General features: G+C 36.7%; 1 protein-coding gene across 1 annotated transcript in view; it reads left to right on the top strand.

Annotated features, from left to right (window-relative positions):
• Positions 1-10,156, top strand: part of CENPU (centromere protein U) — a 14,532-nt gene extending 4,376 nt beyond the window's left edge. The window contains exons 3-11 of the mRNA XM_009277359.2: positions 1,056-1,161; positions 2,044-2,134; positions 3,274-3,349; positions 4,417-4,534; positions 4,937-5,015; positions 5,992-6,039; positions 7,407-7,468; positions 8,751-8,907; positions 9,629-10,156. Of these exons, the coding sequence (XP_009275634.1) occupies positions 1,056-1,161; positions 2,044-2,134; positions 3,274-3,349; positions 4,417-4,534; positions 4,937-5,015; positions 5,992-6,039; positions 7,407-7,468; positions 8,751-8,907; positions 9,629-9,754 (863 nt within the window). The 3' untranslated portion in view covers positions 9,755-10,156. The remainder of the gene's footprint in view (positions 1-1,055; positions 1,162-2,043; positions 2,135-3,273; positions 3,350-4,416; positions 4,535-4,936; positions 5,016-5,991; positions 6,040-7,406; positions 7,469-8,750; positions 8,908-9,628) is intronic.
• Positions 10,157-10,225: the final 69 nt, after the last annotated feature.

Raw genomic sequence — 10,225 nt, 5'->3', positions numbered from 1 at the left:
GTCCCGGGAGGTCCCGCAACTCAGAGAGGATAGGTCCTACTCCTCACCTGTACGGACCAGTCTCTCGGCTATTAGGAGTCAGCGTTCTTTTGCTTAAGAGAGAGGATATAAAGGGTACACCCCACGGGGCACCCTATGGTTTTACCTGCGTGACCATGGAGAGGACATGAGGAAGTGGGATGGAAAACCTACCTCAGCCCTAGAGACATGGGTACATGAGCTGCAAAGAAAAATCTTTGAAAAACTGTTTAATTAGAAGCTGTAGAAAAAATGCTAAGAGCTGTTTCTCATCTGTAATATTTATTACTCTAAGAAAATCATGGAAATATATGTGTAACTACTAGAAACAGCGTTGAAAATGAGCTATAAAGAACAACATAACAAAAGGGTTGTCATAAGGGGAAGTCTGCAAAATGAAAAGCTCTTCTTTACTTCTTGTGGTATGTGTTAAAAACTATAAAAAGGATGCCCACTAACACTAATGTAAGCTAACGCCAAATTTTTGTGGCAGTGTGCTTGAAAAAAGAAATATATATTATGGAAGGCAGGCTAAAACCTTAAGGTTCTCAGAATTTTAATCTATTCTGGTAGCTACCTTCAAGAATTCTACATTTACAAACTTTCTGTAGCAGCTGTAACTGTAATCCAGTAAAGCAGCTAAAAATCCATATTAAAAAGAAAGGTAAAATTTAGAAAGTAGTTGTTTAAATGTGATTGAAGATTGATGTATGCCATAGCAAAGAGAGACTTCAAATAAACTGTACAAAATGTTTTGCTTGCTATATGCCATACGTACGTGCTGAGCTTTCATGCACCTTTGGGTTCGGTTTGTAAAGAAATAGGAGGTGGATGAGTATAGAAACTATGAAGCTTTTCAGTATATATATTTTTCCTAATCCTCAAATAATACTTTTAACAAGACTTCCTTTGTATTAGTGAGCAAACCACAAAAGTTCTAACTAAATGCTGAATGGCAGGCAGTGCTAGCATGTCCATGCTCTTTGCCTGAACAAATGGGAACAATTTTCATGTGGCTTATTTTCTGTTGTTTATAGATCACCCTTTGCACAGTACTGCTGTGGATGCTTATGGAGAGGAACAGTCACAAAATGAGTCACTTGGTCATGTTTCAGCTCCACAAAGGGAAAATACAGAAAGAAGGTCTGGTGAAAAAAATAATTGCCGGCATTTAATTTAATCTTTAGATTTTCAGATTAAATGGGAAAAATGTTCTGTTTGTCAGGTTTCCCTGTTGCTTATTAAACAGATGCTTTTAATTTAAAATTTCCCAGATGAGAAACCAAAAGAATAAGTAAGATTGGGGAATGTAGAAAAGAAATGGGAGAATAAATTAGTGTTTGCCTTTTGCAAGCAGTACATTGATTTAAGTCCTTACTGTGGGGTTTTTTTTTTCAAATTAGAAGATTTAAAAATATCTCTGAGAGATATTAATTAGTCCTCTAAATGCTGGTGTTTTTAAAGTTAAAATAAAAAAAATGAAAACTAGGTAAAAGCCCGTTAAACTATATGTAACAAAGAAAATTAATTTTAAAAAAATCTTTTAATACAAGTTTTAGTATGTTTCTCATTTGTTAAATCAAATTTGGTTTAAATCTGAAATAGTTCTTATTTGTATGAAATAGCAAGACAATAATAGAGCTTGTATAACAATGTGTATTTTTTTGTTTTTTGATTTCTAACCCTGCCCTGCCCCCAAGAAAGCCTTTTCCTTTCCTGCTAAAATATCCTCTATAATAATTTTGTTTCTGTTTCGAAGTTTCTCCTCAAAATGACATGGCTATCCCAGTGGTCAGTTAGTAACGGATTTCTAATCGTCGCAGGGGTTGCTGTTGAGGAATAAAGATTCTATTTGCTTTATATGCCATTTGCAACTTTTTATGTTGTTGATTTAGGAGACACAAACTGAACGACATAGCAATACAATATGTTCCCCAAAAGCTAAGATTTTGTTGTTTATATGGTTGAAGATCGTTCTTTCTCAGTGCGTAGTGGGTTTACATGTGGATATTTTTCTTTTCCTAGTAAAAAACCACGTCACTCAAAAACGTCTGATGGTGATGTTCAGAAAATCAGCACAGCTGATCCTGAAGATGAACCCCTTAAGGAGAATGTGGTACAGAGAAAGTTGCATGAGTATATCAGTCAATTTAATTTTAACTTACTTCATGCCATGCCTGCATTAGAGAGGAGGGGAGGGCAAGACCTTTCATTTGTTTCTTAGTACTTCCTTAGGACGTAATTGTGTCCCAAATAATTAATCCTCAAAGTATTCCTGTGAGATGGCCAAGTGAAATGCTTAAAGCTACAGTCGTCATGTCAATGGGGAATATAATAACCAGGTATTCCTGTGTCCTGTGGCCCGTTCTCTTGCTCATTTGGGCAAATGAGCAAAAATGTTCTTTTCTTCTTTCAAATATCTTCTTTATATCTGGAATATACGTTCTTAAAGAATGGCACATTAAATGGAATATAAATCTCTCATACTTGATCAGTATTGAAGTAAGAACGTATTTGTGAGAGAATTGAATTTTTCATTGATAAAATTGATTTTGAATATATATTAGAATTAGACAAAAACCACTTGGTTTTGAATGAGTGTTTTTCCACACTTGGACTGCAATTAGTGTAATGTGCTTTTGGCCCACTTAGCTTCCAGGCGTACAGAGGAAGAGTTAACTATCTGCAGACTTGAGAAAGTAGGCCTATGATAAAAGAAGCTATGCAGTAGTTTGCATAAAAGTATTTTACATATTGAAATTCACTGGAATTGTTGAAAATCCTTTTGTAAAATTCAGTACAGAGCAGTAGTCTTTTATCAGTAAACTGCATGTATGCAGCACTCTTGTAGAATTACTGCTTTGTGTTGGTGTCACAAAGTAGTCTAAGTAGGGAAAGAATTGGGACAGAACATGGGTGAAAAGGAAGGTAAGGAGGCACTGTTGATCAGAGAACTGTTAATACGGGGCGATGACTATGCTGAGCTGAGGGTCCCTATGCTCTTTAAAATGTTCCTCCTCCTGCACGGCCAGTGGCTGATGTGTCAAGTCGGTCAGTGCAGTCAGGCAGCTGTCCCTCAGCAGTGTGATCACTGTGCTGTGATTTTGGCGAAATAGCCCTAAGTAAATGTTAGTGACGTTTCAGTCGTGAAAAACTGAAATACTTTTGTGTGTTCTGCCTAACTGCCATCTCTCCGAATTTTAAATGAGTAAACCTAGGAGTTTTTTTGAAGTTAATCTGCTTTTTATATCACAGAAGGCTCTGAATACTACTCAATTCCAGGCAAAAAAGAAGCAGCGGCCTTCAGAGAAGAACACATCAGATCCTTCTGGTAAACTAGACTTTTCAAAACTCCCGTATGGCTTTTCCTCATTCAAGATGAGTGCTTTTCCATAACTCAGTGGTTTTCATTTCTGATATGTAGCAGCATACTGCTTCTAGAAATGGGAGGGTTCAGTTTCGGTTTTGGTCTAGACACTCAGCAGTGGTTAAATTGAGGAGCTGGTGTGCCACACAGCTCTGATCCCTATGGTTTGCATCCCTGGACTTGCCTATTACTCCCCTGAAGGGGCAAAGCATAGGTGCACATTATCCCTCGCACGCAGCCTGGTTCCGTTTGGAGGAAAGCCTGGGTCCATGGGTATGGAGCTGTAAGGCACTTCAGTATGTCCCTTGGTCTGGAAGCCTGGAGCTCCAGGCTGTGGGGCAGAGCTTGGAGTGCCCCTGACTTACAGTGCAGGCACAGCTGTTAGTATAAAGACCTCTGAGATAGGGAACTTCAAGACAGTGGCGTTTTTCGGTATGGGGAAACTGTTTCTCGGGTATCATCTTGCTTCCTTTGAACTGTACCCCGTCACATTCAAGTACTAGATTTACATTTGGGAGTGTGTGAAGAAACATGGTTTAAGGTTTTGTGGAATTAACTAATAATACTATTGCAAAGTTTAAAGAAACTTACTTGTATATAGCTTTTTTTGAAGCATATATGGTATTAACACAAAATGTATACAAATACGATATAACAACTCATGATTCTTTGAGTAATGCAGGTTGCCCAAACTCAGGCTATAGTTTTTACAGCACAAACAGCTATATCTACAGTACACTGTATAGTTTATCACTTAGTGTAATAACGTGCTCCTGGACTTGTTTGAAATGATGAAGAATGAGAAAGAAGTTGTATATAATTGATCATCCAAATTCTAAAACATTCCCAGATAAGTCTATCATAGTTGCTCAGCCAAAGACAGATTAAATAGTTCATATTTCCCTCTTTTCAAGTTTTGTATTAAAATATTCATAACTTTTAGATGGTTATTTTAATGGTGGGCATGATACCTTTTCTATTATTTTAGAACATGTACCTGAATTGTACAGTGCTTTATTCTGTTGTTTCAGTGGATAGCCCATGTTCTGTACAGGTTTGGTGTCCCAAAGAGCTGAAGAGATCTCCCAGAGATATTACAGAGCTGGATGTTGTTCTGGCTGAATTTGAGAAGATAGCAGCAAATTACAGGTAAATATTCTGCTTTCCTATGGTTGAATACTCAAAGTTTTAAAAACAAATTACCTGCATTTCTGCTAATGGGCTGCCCTTTAGGGAATGCAGTATTGCACGGTTACATTCTGATGTTATTTTAATGATTATTAGGTTTCTGTGATACAAATATTTTTCATGTGTGATCTTGAGGTTGTCTCCAGGAATTTGATATTTTTCCAAACGTAAGAACAGCACATCTCAGCTGAAGTTTTTCAATGTAGAAATTAAGCTATTGCTAGTACATGAAAGATCCGCAGTTGCCTGTGCTACTAGCTGCTTAACATTGGGTTTTATTCATTACTCAAAGGAATGTTTTTGGATGAGATTTCTCCTTTACTAAACCAAATGGGTCATGTTTTGTCTCTCTGACTTCCCCAGACAAAGCATAGAATCAAACGTTCGCAGAAAAGCTATCAATGTCTTCTGTTCTGCTTTCAAGGACCAAATCACTGATCTTGTAAGTATGCCATAAATAAAATCAATTTTGTGGTAGCTATTATAGAGCTGTATATTACATTGTAGTCAAAATACCTATGGTTTTATATTGTCCTTTACATATTTATTTTATGATACTTTAAATTTTCTAATCTCTTGTCAGGATGCATAATACGAAAATAGTTTGTTGTGTGCAGCCTCTGTGCTGGCTTTCATGAGAACTGTCTTTAGATACAGCACTGCCTGTTATGCAAGTACACTGCAAAATTGTCAGCTTCTGAGAATAGGGAAACATTATTAATATTTGTCATTTCTAAAGCATTATGTAGTAAAACTGGAAAGCTGCATAATTTGAATGAGCAAACAGTTACGTCAAACACTGTTTTAAAAGCTTATGGACTAGAGTTTTAAAAGGTTGAGGATTTAGTTTTTATACTGCGTCCCAGTGATTCTTGTGTAGAGGCCTTAGTCAGGCCTCTAACATAGCTCAGGGAAAATCATCCTTTTTTAATTAACAGTTTGAACCTGACTGTAAAAAACTTATTAGCTTGGAATACTAAGGTTTCTTGTCACTAATTACAATGAGTAAAATAAACTCAGAACTTTGTAGGAGTTGTGATAAGTACAATGGGTAAGTACTAAAACTATAGTTCTAAGCGATTCATTAGAACGGGCAAGTTTTAAAATTACTAGATTTACACATTTTAAAGTTATAGAAAAATTAAGCTAGGTAGTATTACAGTAATTGGCACAAGGAGTATTACTTGCACTAACTGGTGCAGGATGACTAATTTTGTGGAACAGTCTTCCTCTGGCATGAGGAGTGAGGAAAGAATTGATACACAACTGATAACTTGTAATCTTCGTTTGAACCAGTGCTGGTTTTTTTAAATAGCTTTTTACGTTACTCCAAAGTAATTCTTGCAACTGTGTTTTTAGGAGGCTAGAGATGAAATCAAGATCCATAGTCAATCTGTAATTCTTCTTTTCCTCTGTAGATAGTGGAAGCCCAGGAATTGAAGAATATGAAGAAAAAAAATGCTAAGGTAAATATGTATATATCACTAGATTGTACAGCATGCAGAGGTGGGCACTGAAATTTCAAGAAGCTGACTAGAAGAAATAAAATAATTCACAAAAAAGTGCACTGCACTACAGAATCAACTGCACAAATAGAGGATAGGGAACCACCAGAGGTTTTTTGGAAAAGATCTGAGTAAATATGATTGATTGCAAACTCCATATGTATACTGCTATACTGGTGTAAAAAGAAGGAATGCACATTAGGATGTATCGGTGTCTATGCATGTGAATTACTTTTTTCTTTTTTTTTTTTAATGAGTACTGGTGAGGCCTTTGGAGAGCCAATTAAATATTGAGAGCTAACCTTCAAGAAATGTAGATGAATATAAAATCTAGGAGAGCAGCAAACATGGTGCTGTTAGGATAGAATTGGATTGCTTAGTTTAAAGGAGAGAAGTCTAAGGGAGCTGCAGTCCCTAAATATATGCAAAATTTTTGTTCGGAGGAAGGCAGTTCCTCTGTTCATTCAGAGCGAGTAGTAATTGACTGAAAATGCAACAGGGGAGTGTCGACGGGAGGAGGAACTAGTGTAAGAGCAGAAGGACATCGCAGTGGTTTCATCAGGAGAGGGGTGAATGCCCTACAGCAGAGATAAGTAAGAGCAGGTTAGGCACTGTCTGCTGGAGGCTTTCTGCCCAGATTAACCTCTTCCACAAACTTTTCGATGACAAAATAGCTTTTAACAAGTAACCTCAACAGAAAGCTTATTTTGGGAGGTAGCAATTAATGTGCTAAAGTCTTGTTAATTTGAGGCGATATGGTAAGCTACTCTGCATGTAAAATGAAAATTTTAATACACATCTAGCATTTGCAGCCACTCAGTTATCCTTATTTTGCCTTTGATACATCTGTTTAAAACCAGATTTGTAGTTGCTAAATTTAAATTTATGATTATGTTTTTTGTTTGTTTTTTTTAAATTGGATGTTGTGTTAAAGAAGGCTTAATTATGCTTAGTTCCTTAGTTATGGCAATCATACTGAACATACATTCATATTAGTCTGCATTTTAAAAACAGAAACAAACAAAAACCTGCTAGAGTTGGTCATGTTTGAGTTCAAAATGTCACCAACTCCTTTCGTATGCTTGTAAATCCAGTGTTCCTTAAGAGAAATTTTGGATGGAGATGAGAGTTTGACACTTTAAATATCTTTAAAGTGTTTAAAATACAAATGTAAAATATGGCAGTTTATATGGCCTGGTATCTTGGAACCTTCCACACCCAGAATCAGAAACATAAAACCTGAAAGAAAAAAAGCCAATGAAATTTGAGTGGTTTGCCTTTGAAGTTACAGAAACCATTTCAAAGACTTTCCTCGCTATTTGTTTCAGGTAATAACAGACATCAAAAAGAAAAGGCAGCGACTGTTGCAACTCAGAGAAGAGCTAATTGGGTATGTTTCTAATGATGCACAATAATAGCCTGAAGAAATTAAGGAGTCTGGTATTTTGTAACTCAGAAGTGAAAGTAACTTGTATTCTTTCATTTTATTTTGATGAAACTCTACTTCTGTTCTGTATTGCTTTCTGTTTTTACAAAAGCTCAGGATAACCTCTCCTTTCCATATTTCGGTTGCCTAGATAGTAATTCTTGCAAGTTCTCTTAGCTAACTAGTTACTGGGATGGTATTTCAGACCATACGTTCGTAAGAAAAACTCTAACATTACAATTGGAATTGCAGAGGTGATGAATCATAAATCTACAAAAGTAATACAGAGGGCTTTTTTGGTTTTCAGGTGGGAGAATGTATTTCACCACTGCAATTTAGCAGGGATGCCTCTGACTACATGTTTGCTTCCATCTCATGTGGCCACGCAGTTCCACTTCTCTAACTTGGCATTAATCTTAAGTATCATTTAGATACACAACACAGAAATTACGTTCTTTAGAAGAACCGTTAGACTTCCCCAAATCCAGTTGGTTACTAGTGACAAGCTTTATACTGAAGCTGCATATAACATACACGCGGTAAGTTAACTCTGTAGGGAGCCGTGGGCTTGGATCCACAAAGGCAGATGAAAAGCCCTTTCTCTGTGGCCATGAGACTCTTGTTTTCTTTGCAGTACTGTGGACAAACTTCACTCAAAGAACTAATGAAAGGCGTCCCTCAATATGGGTTTGAAGCCCCTCACAGATTGAAAGCTGTCGTCACATTTTTTATTTGTTGTGTTTTAAACCTTTGATCACCTTAAGAAAGCTTTTTTGCTGCAACACCGTTAAATGAAATGGCTGTTGGTGTTCAGTTTTTGGAGTACTAATTTAACGGATTGAGCCCTCCAGTTTACTTGGGCAGAGGTGTATCTAGTGTGTAGGTCCTGAGTATGTTTCAGCACAAGCGCTGAACACCTCAGCCTGCAAGCAGGTGTGTGCAGAAGCAGAACACCAGGTACTTAAGAAATTTCACTTGAAAAACTTATGTGCTTAAGAGAGAGTGGCTATTTCGTCAGATTCAAAAGTGAGATGTGGAAAAAAGTTTGGGGTTTTCTTGTGGATTTGGACCCGTGCTCCTGTTTAAATAATAAGCTAGTTATTCTAATTAAACAGGGTGTTACGCTAACCTACGTTTTGTATTTCTGACCAACCTTTCCCTTAAGTCTTCTTCAGAGGAAGTATGTTCATCGTTACGCATGAAATAAATATGCAGATACAGTCATCGAAGCCTTGATCTTTTTCAGAGCTGAACCACAACTGATACAACTACAAAGAGAATATGCTGAGATACAGGAAAGGAGATCGTCCTTGAGGCAGGCAACTGAATTACTTACTGATTTAAAGGAGCTACAGCAAGGCTGTTTGGATTATAGAGAAGAAAACCCCAAAGAAAAAGTGGTAGTAAGTACATATTTTTGTGTGTGTTTCTGAACTGTTCTGGATCAGTCCCTCCCCCTTTTTTTTTTTTTCCCTGGACTGATGGGCATTTCTCTTAATGTTTAACTTACATCGAATAGCAGTGTTTTGTTAAGTGTCTTTGTGGAAGCAACTTGAGAACCATTGCTGTAACTGTACTGCAGTATCTCACTCATTTTTTTGGTCTCATGTTAGAAATGGAAGTATTTCAGAGAGGATTCTGCTACCTTGCTGTCTATGTCGAGGAATTCAAAGGACATAGAAGTGTAAGGGTTGTCCTCAGGTCTAACTTTTTTATAGAAATTGAAGAAAGATTAACAGTGAGAAATAAGTAATCCATTTCTTTTGTTGCTGTTGTTCAAAGGTAGGGAAAGCTCTGGTACATACGCGTCTGTTCTGTACGGTATTTAATGCTAAGAACAGCGCTTGTATTTTATGACCAGATTAACTTCTCTTGTAGTCTTAGAACTCCTCCCCCTTTTACCGGGGCTCATGACCCGGCATGGTGGTTTCTGTTGACAACGCTACATGCCTGCCATGTGTAAGGAAATCCTATCATTTCAGAAGACTCTCTAATATTGGCTCTTCTTCACTTCTAAAAATCACGCTGCATCCTTTCAGATAGAGGAAAAATAAATACAGATATGTAAGTGATTTTTCCAAGAATTAAAAATGTTGCCTTGTAATTTTATTTCCTTAACAACAGTATGGAACTTCCAGCCTACCTGCTCTTCTGGTGGAGTCGCGGAGAATTCTAGGAGCGGAAGGACACTTTCAGAATATTAATATGAAACTGGAAGAAGCTCTGGCTGTACAAAGAGGGAAGTTATAAAAGAAACATTAAGTGTTTTTTAATAGACTTTTTGACATTCGTTAGGAACAATTATTAGAATGGTCAGTGCTTAAAGCTTGTTTAATCATTGTTGCCGTATTTTGCTTCAGTGTTTAAAAGAAGTCAGTGACTTAATCAGAGATTGTATCTTTCTGTTGTCAAATAGCCTGTGTGAGAACTTACTCAGAATGTCAGTGAAATTAATGAAATAGTAATTCCAGTTAAAGTAGTAAAACTTTTCTGTGCTCTGTTAACAACGTTGGTTTTTAATCTTGGGCTATTGAAGTAATGTCATCTTGAAAGCAATATACACTTTTAAAAGAGAACACATAGACATTGGTTGAACTATTGATAGACAAATCTTTTTATTAAATGTTATTTGAAATAAATAATTTCCTCCCATTTCTGGAAGTAAAGAAATCTATTTTACTTGGCTTATGAGTAGAACTTGGACACAGAGCTAATAAAATA

The sequence above is a fragment of the Aptenodytes forsteri genome, unplaced genomic scaffold (genome assembly GCF_000699145.1).
Source record: "Aptenodytes forsteri isolate BGI_AS27 unplaced genomic scaffold, ASM69914v1 Scaffold65, whole genome shotgun sequence".
NCBI lineage: Eukaryota > Metazoa > Chordata > Aves > Sphenisciformes > Spheniscidae > Aptenodytes > Aptenodytes forsteri.
Note: the sequence above shows the minus strand (reverse complement) of the source record. Positions and strands in the feature narration are given on the sequence as shown.